Source organism: Oncorhynchus clarkii, unplaced genomic scaffold, assembly GCF_045791955.1.
Source record: "Oncorhynchus clarkii lewisi isolate Uvic-CL-2024 unplaced genomic scaffold, UVic_Ocla_1.0 unplaced_contig_8876_pilon_pilon, whole genome shotgun sequence".
In the NCBI taxonomy this organism is placed as follows: domain Eukaryota; kingdom Metazoa; phylum Chordata; class Actinopteri; order Salmoniformes; family Salmonidae; genus Oncorhynchus; species Oncorhynchus clarkii.
The window spans coordinates 176,654-193,100 of NW_027260948.1; the positions used below are offsets into that span (position 1 = coordinate 176,654).

Here is a 16,447-nt window from a genome sequence, read left to right on the forward strand (position 1 = left end):
GACAGACATGTAAGAGACAGACACCTTCTCCTGCTGTAGTAGGGAAGAGAATAGACAGGGAAGAGACAGTCACCTTCTCCTGTTATAGTAGGGAAGAGACAGTCACCTTCTCCTGTTACAGTAGGGAAGAGACAGTCACCTTCTCCTGTTATAGTAGGGAAGAGAACAGACAGCTAAGAGACAGACACCTTCTCCTGTTATAGTAGGGAAGAGAACAGACAGGTAAGAGACAGTCACCTTCTCCTGTTATAGTAGGGAAGAGAACAGACAGGTAAGAGACAGACAGGGAAGAGACAGACAGGGAAGAGACAGACAGGGAAGAGACAGACAGGGAAGAGACAAACAGGGAAGAGACAGACAGGTTAGAGACAAACAGGGAAGAGACAGACAGGGAAGAGACAGATAGGGAAGAGACAGACAGGGAAGAGACAGACAGGGAAGAGACAGACAGGGAAGAGACATACAGGGAAGAGACAGACAGGGAAGAGACAGATAGGGAAGAGACAGACAGGGAAGAGACAGACAGGGAAGAGACAGACAGGTTAGAGACAGATAGGGAAGAGACAGACAGGGAAGAGACAGACACCTTGACTGTACTGGAAAGACTTCAGGGCCTGTATTCACTAAGCATCTGAGAGTAGGAGAGCTGATCTAGGATCTGGTCCTCTCTCTAGTATTCATTATGATCTGAAGGCTAACCTGATCCCAGATCAGCACTAGGATCTGGTCCTCTCTCTAGTATTCATTATGATCTGAAGGTTAACCTGATCCCAGATCACCACTAGCATCTGGTCCTCTCTCTAGTATTCATTATGATCTAAAAGGCTAACCTGATCCCAGATCAGCACTATGATCTGGTCCTCTCTCTAGTATTCATTATGATCTAAAAGGCTAACCTGATCCCAGATCAGGACTAGGATCTGGTCCTCTCTCTAGTATTCATTATGATCTAAACGGCTAACCTGATCCCAGATCAGGACTAGGATCTGGTCCTCTCTCTAGTATTCATTATAATTTAAAAGGCTAACCTGATCCCAGATCAGCACTCCTACTCTCATATATTTTGTGAATACGGGCGTTGATCTCTGTCATGTTATCTCAACCTTATTGTATTGGACACTGTGTTATTGGGAGGTAGATATTCAGTCTCTTTTCTCCACAGAACAAAGAAACAGGATGCCACGTATAACCCCCCCCCCCCCCCCCCCCCACCCTAGCTTGGGGTTGACCAATCAGAAGTCCTTGCAGTACAACTGGAATGGCCAAATAACAAGTGTCCTGCTCCAGAATCAATGTACAGAACGTAGCACACGTAGCTCTGAGTAGCTCTGAGTTCAGGACTGACATTCCACAGAGTCTAAACAGCTGTTGAACTGAAAACCAACTCCTATTTACATTGACAGTTCCCTATTGACCATTTGTACTCTATCTAGTTTTTAGTACTCTATCTAGTTTTTAGTACTCTATCTAGTTTTTAGTACTCTATCTAGTTTTTAGTACTCTATCTAGTTTTTAGTACTCTATCTAGTTTTTAGTACTCTATCTAGTTTTTAGTACTCTATCTAGTTTTTAGTACTCTATCTAGTTTTTAGTACTCTATCTAGTTTTTAGTACTCTATCTAGTTTTTAGTACTCTATCTAGTTTTTAGTACTCTATCTAGTTTTTAGTACTCTATCTAGTTTTTAGTACTCTATCTAGTTTTTAGTACTCTAGTTTTTAGTACTCTATCTAGTTTTTAGTACTCTATCTAGTCTTTAGTACTCTATCTAGTTTTTAGTACTCTATCTAGTCTTTAGTACTCTATCTAGTTTTTAGTACTCTAGTTTTTAGTACTCTATCTAGTTTTTAGTACTCTATCTAGTTTTTAGTACTCTATCTAGTTTTTAGTACTCTATCTAGTCTTTAGTACTCTATCTAGTTTTTAGTACTCTATCTAGTTTTTAGTACTCTATCTAGTCTTTAGTACTCTATCTAGTTTTTAGTACTCTAGTTTTTAGTACTCTATCTAGTTTTTAGTACTCTATCTAGTTTTTAGTACTCTATCTAGTTTTTAGTACTCTATCTAGTTTTTAGTACTCTATCTAGTTTTTAGTACTCTATCTAGTTTTTAGTACTCTATCTAGTTTTTAGTACTCTATCTAGTTTTTAGTACTCTATCTAGTTTTTAGTACTCTAGTTTTTAGTACTCTATCTAGTTTTTAGTACTCTATCTAGTCTTTAGTACTCTATCTAGTTTTTAGTACTCTATCTAGTTTTTAGTACTCTATCTAGTTTTTAGTACTCTATCTAGTTTTTAGTACTCTATCTAGTTTTTAGTACTCTATCTAGTTTTTAGTACTCTATCTAGTTTTTAGTACTCTATCTAGTTTTTAGTACTCTATCTAGTTTTTAGTACTCTATCTAGTTTTTAGTACTCTATCTAGTTTTTAGTACTCTATCTAGTTTTTAGTACTCTATCTAGTTTTTAGTACTCTATCTAGTTTTTAGTACTCTAGTTTTTAGTACTCTATCTAGTTTTTAGTACTCTATCTAGTCTTTAGTACTCTATCTAGTTTTTAGTACTCTATCTAGTCTTTAGTACTCTATCTAGTTTTTAGTACTCTAGTTTTTAGTACTCTATCTAGTTTTTAGTACTCTATCTAGTTTTTAGTACTCTATCTAGTTTTTAGTACTCTATCTAGTCTTTAGTACTCTATCTAGTTTTTAGTACTCTATCTAGTTTTTAGTACTCTATCTAGTCTTTAGTACTCTATCTAGTTTTTAGTACTCTAGTTTTTAGTACTCTATCTAGTTTTTAGTACTCTATCTAGTTTTTAGTACTCTATCTAGTTTTTAGTACTCTATCTAGTTTTTAGTACTCTATCTAGTTTTTAGTACTCTATCTAGTTTTTAGTACTCTATCTAGTTTTTAGTACTCTATCTAGTTTTTAGTACTCTATCTAGTTTTTAGTACTCTAGTTTTTAGTACTCTATCTAGTTTTTAGTACTCTATCTAGTTTTTAGTACTCTATCTAGTCTTTAGTACTCTATCTAGTTTTTAGTACTCTATCTAGTTTTTAGTACTCTATCTAGTTTTTAGTACTCTATCTAGTTTTTAGTACTCTATCTAGTCTTTAGTACTCTATCTAGTTTTTAGTACTCTATCTAGTTTTTAGTACTCTATCTAGTCTTTAGTACTCTATCTAGTCTTTAGTACTCTATCTAGTTTTTAGTACTCTATCTAGTCTTTAGTACTCTATCTAGTTTTTAGTACTCTATCTAGTTTTTAGTACTCTATCTAGTTTTTAGTACTCTATCTAGTTTTTAGTACTCTATCTAGTTTTTAGTACTCTATCTAGTCTTTAGTACTCTATCTAGTTTTTAGTACTCTATCTAGTCTTTAGTACTCTATCTAGTTTTTAGTACTCTAGTTTTTAGTACTCTATCTAGTTTTTAGTACTCTATCTAGTTTTTAGTACTCTATCTAGTTTTTAGTACTCTATCTAGTCTTTAGTACTCTATCTAGTTTTTAGTACTCTAGTTTTTAGTACTCTATCTAGTTTTTAGTACTCTATCTAGTTTTTAGTACTCTATCTAGTCTTTAGTACTCTATCTAGTTTTTAGTACTCTAGTTTTTAGTACTCTATCTAGTTTTTAGTACTCTATCTAGTTTTTAGTACTCTATCTAGTTTTTAGTACTCTATCTAGTTTTTAGTACTCTATCTAGTTTTTAGTACTCTATCTAGTTTTTAGTACTCTATCTAGTTTTTAGTACTCTATCTAGTTTTTAGTACTCTATCTAGTTTTTAGTACTCTATCTAGTCTTTAGTACTCTATCTAGTTTTTAGTACTCTAGTTTTTAGTACTCTATCTAGTTTTTAGTACTCTATCTAGTTTTTAGTACTCTATCTAGTTTTTAGTACTCTATCTAGTTTTTAGTACTCTATCTAGTTTTTAGTACTCTATCTAGTTTTTAGTACTCTATCTAGTTTTTAGTACTCTATCTAGTTTTTAGTACTCTATCTAGTTTTTAGTCTCGTCCTCTCATCCACTGCATTGTGTATTTCTCTTCCATATAGTCTTAGAATAGCTTGTATCAAACACACACACATAAAAGGAGAGTGTGTGATTGTGTATGATGGTGTTCTCTGTTAGTGTGGTCTTCCAGTCGGAGCTGGTGGGAGAGTTTTGGTACCAACTGGACCTGCTGGCCCAACCTCCTGTCCTCACCACCTTACCACAGAGCAGCTGTGAACTGGGAAAGTACGTACACACACACACACACACACACACACACACACACACACACACACACACACACACACACACACACACAGACACACACACACACACACACAACCCCACCTAAACTGTTTGTGTTCTCAGGTGGACCAGGCTGTACATCCCACTGGTCAACCCCACAGACGAGACACTGGAGCTGGGCACGGTCAACAGCAACCCTCGCAACTTCACCCTGGAGCTGGACACCAGCAGACCAGTTAGTACACACACACACCACATACACACACACACCACACACACACCACATACACACACACCACACACACACACACACACCACATACACACACATCATGTGTGTCCCTTTGTTTTCTGTAAAAAATATATTTATATTTTTCTTTTTTTTAAAGAGAGTAATTCATCGTTTATCCATTTTCCCATTTCCACCATCAAGGCAGTCGTAGCCTCCAATATTGTGTAAATGATGTGTACACTTCTGAGTGGCTAGTTCTCTAAGTGGTGACGTCATAAGGGTGTCAGAATACAGCTGCTCTGATCTCTCTCTCTCTCTCTCTCTCTCTCTCTCTCTCTCTCTCTCTCTCTCTCTCTCTCTCTAGCTCTCTCTCTCTAGCTCTCTCGCTCTCTCTCCCATCTCTCTCTCTCTCTCTCTCTCTCTCTCTCTATCTCTCTCTTTCTCTCTCTCTCTCTCCCATCTCTCTCTCTCTCTCTCTCCCATCTCTCTCTCTCTCTCTCTCTCTCTCTCTCTCTCTCCCTCTCTAGCTCTCTAGCTCTCTCTCTCTCTCTCTCTCTCTCTCTCTCTCTCTCTCTCTCTCTCTCTCTCTAACTCTCTCTCTAGCTCTCTAGCTCTCTCTCTCTCTCTCCCATCTCTCTCTCTCTCTCTCTCTCTCTAACTCTCTCTCTCTCTCTCTCCCATCTCTCTCTCTCTCTCTCTCTCTCTCTCTCTCTCTCTCTCTCTCTCTCTCTCTAGCTCTCTCTCTCTCTCTCACTCTCACTCTCTCTCTGCTGCTTCTCACTTTCTAGGAGAAATGATCTGTTTGTCTCTCAGGCTTTTGTTTTTGGTTGCCTAGCAGCATAATGACATAATGAAGAGCATTCTGTAGATGAAGACTGATTTCTTCCTGAATAGTGTCTTTCTATTATTAGCAACCAATGTCCAGTAGTTTTTCAGGTACACTACACCTTATATAAAGGATGTATAGTGCCAGTTATGAGACCAGTTGTAATTAGAGTGGCACATACACTATAACATATGGACTTGTTTATTTTCCATCTAAACTGTGTGTGTGTCTTCCTGTCTATGTCTACCTGTCTATGTCTACCTGTCTATGTCTTCCTGTCTATGTCTACCTGTCTATGTCTACCTGTCTATCTCTCCAGCTCATCATAGCACCACACTCGTCCACCCAGGTTCCTGTCCGTTTCAGCCCATCAACCATCGGAGCTGGAAACCACACAGCCAAGATCTCCTTCACCTGCTCTCAGGTAAACAAACCTGTCTAACCCTAAACCACCTGTCTAACCCTAAACCACCTGTCTAACCCTAAACCATCTGTCTAACCCTAAACCACCTGTCTAACCCTAAACCATCTGTCTAACCCTAAACCACCTGTCTAACCCCAAACCACCTGTCTAACCCTAAACCACCTGTCTAACCCTAAACCACCTGTCTAACCCTAAACCATCTGTCTAACCCTAAACCACCTGTCTAACCCTAAACCATCTGTCTAACCCTAAACCACCTGTCTAACCCTAAACCACCTGTCTAACCCTAAACCACCTGTCTAACCCTAAACCACCTGTCTAACCCTAAACCACCTGTCTAACCCTAAACCACCTGTCTAACCCTAAACCACCTGTCTAACCCTAAACCATCTGTCTAACCCTAAACCATCTGTCTAACCCTAAACCACCTGTCTAACCCTAAACCATCTGTCTAACCCTAAACCACCTGTCTAACCCTAAACCACCTGTCTAACCCTAAACCACCTGTCTAACCCTAAACCATCTGTCTAACCCTAAACCACCTGTCTAACCCTAAACCACCTGTCTAACCCTAAACCACCTGTCTAACCCTAAACCATCTGTCTAACCCTAAACCACCTGTCTAACCCTAAACCACCTGTCTAACCCTAAACCATCTGTCTAACCCTAAACCACCTGTCTAACCCTAAACCACCTGTCTAACCCTAAACCACCTGTCTAACCCTAAACCACCTGTCTAACCCTAAACCATCTGTCTAACCCTAAACCACCTGTCTAACTCTAAACCACCTGTCTAACCCTAAACCACCTGTCTAACCCTAAACCACCTGTCTAACCCTAAACCATCTGTCTAGAGGGGAAGGGGAAGAGGGGAAGGGGAAGAGGTAGGAAGGGTTGGAGGGAGAGGGAAAGACGTAGGAAGGGTTGGAGGGAAAGATGGGAAGGGTTGGAGGGTAAGGGAAAGAGGTAGGAAGGGTTTGAGGGTAAAGGGAAGAGGTAGGAAGGGTTGGAGGGTAAGGGGAAGATGTAGGAAGGGTTGGAGAGAGAGGGGAAGAGGTAGGAAGGGTTGCAGGGTAAGGGGAAGAGGGGAAGGGTTGGAGAGAGAGGAGAAGAGGTAGGAAGGGTTGGAGAGAGAGGGGAAGAGGTAGGAAGGGTTGGAGGGTAAGGGGAAGAGGTAGGAAGGGTTGGAGGGAGAGGGGAAGAGGTAGGAAGGGTTGGAGGGTAAGGGGAAGAGGTAGGAATTGTTGGAGGGAGGGGAAGGGTTGGAGGTTAAGGGGAAGAGGTAGGAAGGGTTGGAGGGTAAGGGGAAGAGGTAGGAAGGGTTGGAGGGTAAGGGGAAGAGGTAGGAAGGGTTGGAGAGAGGGGAAGGGTTGGAGGGTAAGGGGAAGAGGTAGGAAGGGTTGGAGGGTAAGGGGAAGAGGTAGGAATGGTTGGAGGGTAAGGGGAAGAGGTAGGAAGGGTTGGAGAGAGGGGAAGGGTTGGAGGGTAAGGGGAAGAGGTAGGAAGGGTTGGAGAGAGGGGAAGGGTTGGAGGGTAAGGGGAAGAGGTAGGAAGGGTTGGAGGGTAAGGGGAAGAGGTAGGAAGGGTTGGAGGGTAAGGGGAAGAGGGGAAGGGTTGGAGAGAGAGGGGAAGAGGTAGGAAGGGTTGGAGGGTAAGGGGAAGAGGTAGGAATGGTTGGAGGGGAAGGGGAAGAGGTAGGAAGGGTTGGAGAGAGGGGAAGGGTTGGAGGGTAAGGGGAAGAGGTAGGAAGAGTTGGAGAGAGGGGAAGGGTTGGAGGGTAAGGGGAAGAGGTAGGAAGGGTTGGAGGGTAAGGGGAAGAGGTAGGAAGGGTTGGAGGGTAAGGGGAAGAGGGGAAGGGTTGGAGAGAGAGGGGAAGAGGTAGGAAGGGTTGGAGGGGAAGGGGAAGAGGTAGGAATGATTGGAGGGTAAGGGGAAGAGGTAGGAAGGGTTGGAGAGAGAGGGGAAGGGTTGGAGGGTAAGGGGAAGAGGTAGGAAGGGTTGGAGGGTAAGGGGAAGAGGTAGGAAGGGTTGGAGGGTAAGGGGAAGAGGGGAAGGGTTGGAGAGAGAGGGGAAGAGGTAGGAAGGGTTGGAGGGGAAGGGGAAGAGGTAGGAATGGTTGGAGGGGAAGGGGAAGAGGTAGGAAGGGTTGGAGGGTAAGGGGAAGAGGTAGGAAGGGTTGGAGAGAGAGGGGAAGGGTTGGAGGGTAAGGGGAAGAGGTAGGAAGGGTTGGAGAGAGAGGGGAAGAGGTAGGAATGGTTGGAGGGTAAGGGGAAGAGGTAGGAAGGGTTGGAGGGTAAGGGGAAGAGGTAGGAAGGGTTGGAGGGTAAGGGGAAAAGGTAGGAAGGGTTGGGGGGTAAGGGGAAGAGGTAGGAATGGTTGGAGGGTAAGGGGAAGAGGTAGGAAGGGTTGGAGGGTAAGGGGAAGAGGTAGGAAGGGTTGGAGGGTAAGGGGAAGAGGTAGGGATTTTTGGAGGGTAAGGGGAAGAGGTAGGAAGGGTTGGAAGGTAAGGGGAAGAGGTAGGAAGGGTTGGAGGGTAAGGGGAAGAGGTAGGAAGGGTTGGAGAGAGAGGGGAAGGGTTGGAGGGTAAGGGGAAGAGGTAGGAAGGGTTGGGGAGAGAGGGGAAGAGGTAGGAAGGGTTGGAGGGTAAGGGGAAGAGGTAGGAAGGGTTGGAGAGAGAGGGGAAGGGTTGGAGGGTAAGGGGAAGAGGTAGGAAGGGTTGGAGAGAGAGGGGAAGAGGTAGGAATGGTTGGAGGGTAAGGGGAAGAGGTAGGAAGGGTTGGAGGGTAAGGGGAAGAGGTAGGAAGGGTTGGAGGGTAAGGGGAAGAGGTAGGAAGGGTTGGGGGGTAAGGGGAAGAGGTAGGAAGGGTTGGAGGGTAAGGGGAAGAGGTAGGAAGGGTTGGAGGGTAAGGGGAAGAGGTAGGAAAGGTTGGAGGGTAAGGGGAAGAGGTAGGAATGGTTGGAGGGTAAGGGGAAGAGGTAGGAAGGGTTGGAAGGTAAGGGGAAGAGGTAGGAAGGGTTGGAGGGTAAGGGGAAGAGGTAGGAAGGGTTGGAGAGAGAGGGGAAGGGTTGGAGGGTAAGGGGAAGAGGTAGGAAGGGTTGGAGGGTAAGGTGAAGAGGTAGGAAGGGTTGGAGGGTAAGGTGAAGAGGTAGGAAGGGTTGGGGAGAGAGGGGAAGAGGTTGGAAGGGTTGGGGAGAGAGGGGAAGAGGTAGGAAGGGTTGGGGAGAGAGGGGAAGAGGTAGGAAGGGTAAGGGGAAGAGGTAGGAAGGGTTGGGGAGAGAGGGGAAGAGGTAGGAAGGGTTGGGGAGAGAGGGGAAGAGGTAGGAAGTGAATAAGGACTGTCTGATACAGCAGTTGGATAAGGACGGACTCACAGTACAATGGTGTAAACAATTATTGTTGATGATTGCAAAGATTCATCAAAATCAATGACATTTTTCCACTATCCATGATTCTGAATTCTCTGCTATTTCCACATAACTAGGTAACCAAAATGTAATTCCTCCATCTGTCAGCTGACAATGATTTAGTTGTTGTTGTTGTCCTCCCAGTTGAAGCACTGGAGTTTCCAGCTGTGTGGTGAAGGCCTGACCCCTGGGAGGATGGAGCCTCTGTCTGTAGCCTCCCCTGTGGGATCTCATTCCTCCATCATCCTCCCCTTCAGGAACCCTACTGAACACCCAGCCCTGCTGCACCTCAGACTCACAGGTCAAACACACACTGGACACACACTGGACACACACTGGACACACACTGGATACACACTGGACACACACACTGGACACACATTGGACACACACACACTGGACACAGACACTGGACACACACACTGGACACACACACTGGACACACACTGGACACACACACTGGACACACACTGGACACACACACTGGACACACACTGGACACACACACTGGACACAGACACTGGACACACACTGGACACACACACTGGACACACACTGGACACACACTGGACACACACTGGACACACACTGGACACACACACTGGACACACACACTGGACACACACTGGACACACACTGGACACACACTAGACACACACACTGGACACACACTAGACACACACACTGGACACACACACTGGACACACACTGGACACACACACTGGACACACACTAGACACACACACTGGACACACACTAGACACACACACTGGACACACACACTGGACACACACTGGACATACACACTGGACACACACACACTGGACACACACACTGAACACACACTGGACACACACTGGACACACACTGGACACACACTGGACATACACACTGGACACACACACACTGGACACACACACTGAACACACACTGGACACACACTGGACACACACACTGAACACACACTGGACACACACTGAACACACACTGGACACACACTGAACACACACTGGACACACACTGGACACACACTGGACACACACTGGACACACACACTGTACACACACTGGACACACACTGAACACACACTGGACACACACACTGAACACACACTGGACACACACTGGACACACACTGGACACACACACTGAACACACACTGGACACACACTGAACAGACACTGGACACACACACTGGACACACACTAGACACACACTGGACACACACACTAGACACACACTGGACACACACACTGGACACACACTGAACACACACTGGACACACACTGGACACACACACTGGACACACACTGGACACACACACTGGACACACACTAGACACACACACTGGACACACACTGGACATACACACTGGACACACACACACTGGACACACACACTGAACACACACTGGAGACACACACTGGACACACACACTGAACACACACTGGACACACACTGGACACACACTGGACACACACACTGAACACACACTGGACACACACTGAACACACACTGGACACACACACTGAACACACACTGGACACACACTGGACACACACTGGACACACACACTGAACACACACTGGACACACACTGAACAGACACTGGACACACACACTGGACACACACTAGACACACACTGGACACACACACTAGACACACACTGGACACACACACTGGACACACACTGAACACACACTGGACACACACTGGACACACACACTGGACACACACTGGACACACACACTGGACACACACTAGACACACACACTGGACACACACTGGACATACACACTGGACACACACACACTGGACACACACACTGAACACACACTGGAGACACACACTGGACACACACACTGAACACACACTGGACACACACTGGACACACACTGGACACACACACTGAACACACACTGGACACACACTGAACACACACTGGACACACACTGGACAGACACTGGACACACACACTGGACACACACTAGACACACACTGGACACACACACTAGACACACACTGGACACACACACAGGACACACACTGGACACACACTGGACACACACTGGACACACACACTGAACACACACTGGACACACACACTGGACACACACTGGACACACACTGGACACACACACTGGACACACACACTGGACACACACTAGACATACACTGGACACACACTGGACACACATTGGACACACACACTGGACACACACACTGGACACACACTAGACATACACTGGACACACACACACACATATACAGTATGCATGTACAGACATAGTCCTACCCCAGACACACAGGGAAACAGACCTAGTAGAGACATGATGGTAGTAATGGTTCATTCTCCTATCAGACGAGGAGCCCGGTCAGAAGAGATCAAGCCAGTCCTTCATCTGTGACAGGAAAGTGTTCTGCATCCCCCTCAAACAGACACAAGGTCAGTTCTTACACATCTCTGTGTCAAGCCTTACTTTAAAGGCATAGTTCCTCTGTTCTGCATCACCCTCAAACAGACACAAGGTCAGTTCTTACACATCTCTCTGTCAAGCCTTACTTTAAAGGCATAGTTCCTCTGTTCTCCACGGTGTTAGCCTGAGTTTCAGCCTACATGTTAGATACACTAGTAAAGCTTGTCCCTCCCGTCCTCCATGTTGGCTCCAGGTGTGCGTGTGTCTGCGGGGGCCAGTGTGGACATTCCTGTGGTGTTTGCCCCTGACTCCATGCAACTGCACCAGGCCTGGCTCCTGGTTCAGCTAGAGCCCCTCTTCAACCTCCCCCGCCTGGACTCACCACTCACCACGGCCCAAAGGGACAAGTCAGTACAGTGTGTGTGTGTGTGTGTGTGTGCACATGCGTGTGTGTGTGTGCACATGCGTGTGTGTGTGTGCACATGCGTGTGTGTGTGTGTGTACACATGCGTGTGTGTGTAACAGGTGTTTCTCTGTGTACAGGTGTGTGGAGGTAGAGAAAGACCGGGTGCGTTTGGTCTGCTGGGTCTACCCCATCCATGGCATCCCAGAAGCCCCTCCTGAACCCTCTCATCCAGCGGTGATAGAATGTGAGGCTCGCGGTCGAGTGGAAGAGAGAGTGGAGGTGCTGTTGACGGGATGTGTTCCTGGCTCCTCCGTCAGCAACACAGACACAACTCTCATCAGGGCCCCCTCCTCAATCAGCAACACAGACACAACTCTCATCAGGGCCCCCTCCTCCATCAGCAACACAGACACAACTCTCATCAGGGCCCCCTCCTCCATCAGCAACACAGACACAACTCTCATCAGGGCCCCCTCCTCCATCAGCAACACAGACACAACTCTCATCAGGGCCCCCTCCTCCGTCAGCAACACAGACACAACTCTCATCAGGGCCCCCTCCTCCGTCAGCAACACAGACACAACTCTCATCAGGGCCCCCTCCTCCATCAGCAACACAGACACAACTCTCATCAGCGCCCCCTCCTCCGGAACCTCAGGTGAGATCACATCAACTTCACTGGAAGTTAGGTTTGAAGTGAGTGTGTGTTGCACGTCATTGTGTATGTTGTCATGTGTGGGCCTGTACCCTGAGAGTGTGTGGGTCTGTACCCTGAGAGTGTGTGATGTTATTAGTAGCTAATTGTAATGCATAATTTCTGTCTCAACAGCGCATATCCAAGGTACCTTAGTCAGCTGAAAATGTTCACAGTGTTCGTTAGCATAAAATGATAACTCTGGTTAAGTGAAGTCCACTTGTTCATTATCGTCACAATAATCTCCTGACAACACACACCTCATCATTCTCCTTGTAGGATGTGTCTAGTCTCCTGACAACACACACCTCATCATTCTCCTTGTAGGATGTGTCTAGTCTCCTGACAACACACACCTCATCATTCTCCTTCTAGGATGTGTCTAGTCTCCTGACAACACACACCTCATCATTCTCCTTGTAGGATGTGTCTAGTCTCCTGACAACACACACCTCATCATTCTCCTTCTAGGATGTGTCTAGTCTCCTGACAACACACACCTCATCATTCTCCTTGTAGGATGTGTCTAGTCTCCTGACAACACACACCTCATCATTCTCCTTGTAGGATGTGTCTAGTCTCCTGACAACACACACCATATTGCTGTTTTGACAAAGTCAGGTTGGATAGTGAGTGTGTGTGTCAAATCAAATACAATTGTATTTGTCACGTGCTTGGTAAACAACAGGTGTAGACTAACAATGATATCATTAAGCAATAAGGCCCGAGGGGGTGTGGAATGTGGCCAATAGACCACAGCTAAGGGCTGTTCTTAGGCACATCTCAACGCAGAGTGCCTGGATACAGCTCTTAGCCGTGGTATATTAGTTATATATCACAAACCCCAAGGTGCCTTATTGATATTATAAACTGGTTACCAACGTAATTAGAGCAGTAAAAATACATGTTTTATCATCTCCGTGGTATACGGTCTTATATACCACGGCTGTCAGCCAACTTGGCTGTATACACAGAGTATCAGTACTGAGTCAATGATAACGTGGCTATATACACAGAGTATCAGTACTGAGTCAATGATAACGTGGCTATATACACAGAGTATCAGTACTGAGTCAATGATAACTTGGCTGTATACACAGAGTATCAGAACTGAGTCTGTGTGTGTGTGTGTCCGTCCGTGTGTTAGCAGCAGGCTTCAGGCTGGTTCTAGAAGACTTTCTATGTGAGGTGTGTTATAACAGTGATGCTGAGCGGTCCCAGCTGGAGGGCTGTGTAACCCTGTCTCTACTGAACTGTCACAGAGACCCCCACTCTGGCATCGTCTCTCTCACCATCAACCTCATCTTCACCCCTTACAAACCTCTCAGGTAACGGACATACATCACATAGACACACACACACACACACACACAAACGTGCGCATATTACACACACACACAAACACACGCATATTACACACACAAACACACGCATATCACACACACACACACACTGGCTCTCAGCTCTGCACCTTCTAGAAATCCAGGTAGCAGACTAACATCTGATAAAGTGCATTACTTTATAAATAATTACTCTTCAGAGACTGTATCTATTTGTGTTCCCCTCTCCCTCTCCTCCTCTACCTTCCTCCTCCCCCTCTCCCCTCCACTCCCCTATCCTCTTCCCCTCACCCTGTCCCCTCCTCTACCCTCTTCTCCCCTCCCCTCCTCTCTTCTCCCATCCCCACCTCTCCTCCTCTCCCTAGGTGTTCAGCTGTGCTGTCGGTTCAGTGTTTGACAGGTGGGCTCTGGAAGTTTCCCATCAGCCTCATCTCCACCGAGCCGCAGGTTGATGATGTCATCACCATTAACGCTGCAGGGCTACACAAGACCTCTGCTGTGGGCTTCAGACTGACCAGCCAGACCAGGTCAAGCTGTGTGTGTGTGTGTGTGTGTGTGTGTGTGTGTGTGTGTGTGTGTGTGTGTGTGTGTGTGTGTGTGTGTGTGTGTGTGTGTGTGTGTGTGTGTGTGTGTGTGTGTGTGTGTGTGTGTGTGTGTGTGGGGTGGGGGGGTATCTATGTGTGTGTGTTTCTCTGACACTTACCTAGTCCATGTGTGTGTTCCTGCATGTCTATGTGGCAGGTACCCAGAGCCGTTCACAGCAGGGTTCCTGCCAGGTGGGGGCAGTGAGTTCCAGGTGTGTCCCTCCTCAGGTGAGCTCCTCCCAGTGGGGTCAGCCGGTACCCTCCTCACCGTCTCCTTCACCCCCTCCATGTACAGCAAGAGACACCACGCTACGCTGCTGGTCCAGGTATGTCTGGCTAGTAACACACTACACTCCTAGCTAAAAAAAGGTGCTATCTAGAAGCTAAAAGGGCTCTTCGACTGTTCCCATAGGAGAACCCATTGAAGAACCTTTTTTGGTTCCAGGTAGAACCCTTTTGGGTTCCATGTAGAAATAGGATTCTTTCTACATAGGGTTCTTTCTATATAGAATCCAAAAGAGTTCTACCTGGAATCAAAAATGGTTCTACCTGGAACCAAAAAGGGTTCTCCTTTGGGGAAAGCCGAAGAACCCTTTTGGAACCCTTTTTTCTAAGAGTGTAGTGTAAGGATCAGGGCAACAGATATAGACACCTCCCTGATTGACAGATGCTTGTCCCTCCCCCAGACAGCAGACACACACCTCACTATTTGACAGTTGCTTGTCCCCCAGACAGCAGACACACACCTCACTGATTGACAGCTGCTTGTCCCTCCCCCAGACAGCAGACACACACACCTCACTGGCTGACAGCTGCTTTGTCTCTCCTCCAGACAGCAGACACACACACCTCACTGGCTGACAGCTGCTTTGTCTCTCCTCCAGACAGCAGACACACACACCTCACTGGCTGACAGCTGCTTTGTCTCTCCTCCAGACAGCAGACACACACCTCACTGATTGACAGCTGCTTGTCCCTCCCCCAGACAGCAGACACACACACCTCACTGGCTGACAGTTGCTTGTCCCCCAGACAGCAGACACACACCTCACTGATTGACAGCTGCTTGTCCCTCCCCCAGACAGCAGACACACACACCTCACTGGCTGACAGCTGCTTTGTCTCTCCTCCAGACAGCAGACACACACACCTCACTGGCTGACAGCTGCTTTGTCTCTCCTCCAGACAGCAGACACACACACCTCACTGGCTGACAGCTGCTTTGTCCCTCCCCCAGACAGCAGACACACACCTCACTGATTGACAGATGCTGGTCTCTCCCCCAGACAGCAGACATGCAGTGGACGTACGAGGTGAAAGGAACCACGCCTGCTTACACCCCACCCCACTCTGCCTCCTCCAATGGGAACACCTCTTCCAGGGAACTCCCTCCCACTGATGTCCGCCAGAGGAACTTTGTGTCCCGGAACCTTCACCTCCCAGCCATGGCCAACTCCTCCCCCATCAAACACAGAGCCTCCGCCTCGCAGATCAGATAGAGAGATCATTCTCACACTACACCCCCACCCCATTCCTGTGTCATTGAAATGATCATACAGGAGGTTTGAATAATTAAAGTGCCTGTACTTCACCTCGTTGTCATAATTAGATTTCTGTTGACCTCTGACCATATGGACATTCTTTTATGCACTTGGCTTTGGAGACGTTCTCAGTCTGTCCTCAAATGAGATGTGTGTGTTCATATGCATGTGGGGGTGAACTCCCTCTTGTCATCCAGGTCAGTGAACCAGGGGTCTTTCTCTCACCCTGAATTCCAAGACGGATGATCTCCCCTCTGATTACTTAGCCTGTCATTTAGTCTTACCTGGATGAAACAGACTCTGGTTTAGAGACAGAGAGAGAGAGACATTATCTTAT

The 16,447-nt window shown here is 46.5% G+C and overlaps 1 protein-coding gene across 1 annotated transcript in view; it reads left to right on the forward strand.

Annotated features, from left to right (window-relative positions):
* LOC139402489 (cilia- and flagella-associated protein 47-like) overlaps positions 1–16,160 on the forward strand; it is a 98,628-nt gene extending 82,468 nt beyond the window's left edge. The window contains exons 50-60 of the mRNA XM_071146457.1: positions 4,136–4,243; positions 4,367–4,478; positions 5,620–5,724; positions 9,274–9,430; positions 11,491–11,574; positions 11,799–11,952; positions 12,089–12,609; positions 13,793–13,973; positions 14,351–14,512; positions 14,727–14,895; positions 15,856–16,160. Coding sequence (XP_071002558.1) covers positions 4,136–4,243; positions 4,367–4,478; positions 5,620–5,724; positions 9,274–9,430; positions 11,491–11,574; positions 11,799–11,952; positions 12,089–12,609; positions 13,793–13,973; positions 14,351–14,512; positions 14,727–14,895; positions 15,856–16,068 — 1,966 coding nt within the window. The 3' untranslated portion in view covers positions 16,069–16,160. The remainder of the gene's footprint in view (positions 1–4,135; positions 4,244–4,366; positions 4,479–5,619; positions 5,725–9,273; positions 9,431–11,490; positions 11,575–11,798; positions 11,953–12,088; positions 12,610–13,792; positions 13,974–14,350; positions 14,513–14,726; positions 14,896–15,855) is intronic.
* Positions 16,161–16,447: the final 287 nt, after the last annotated feature.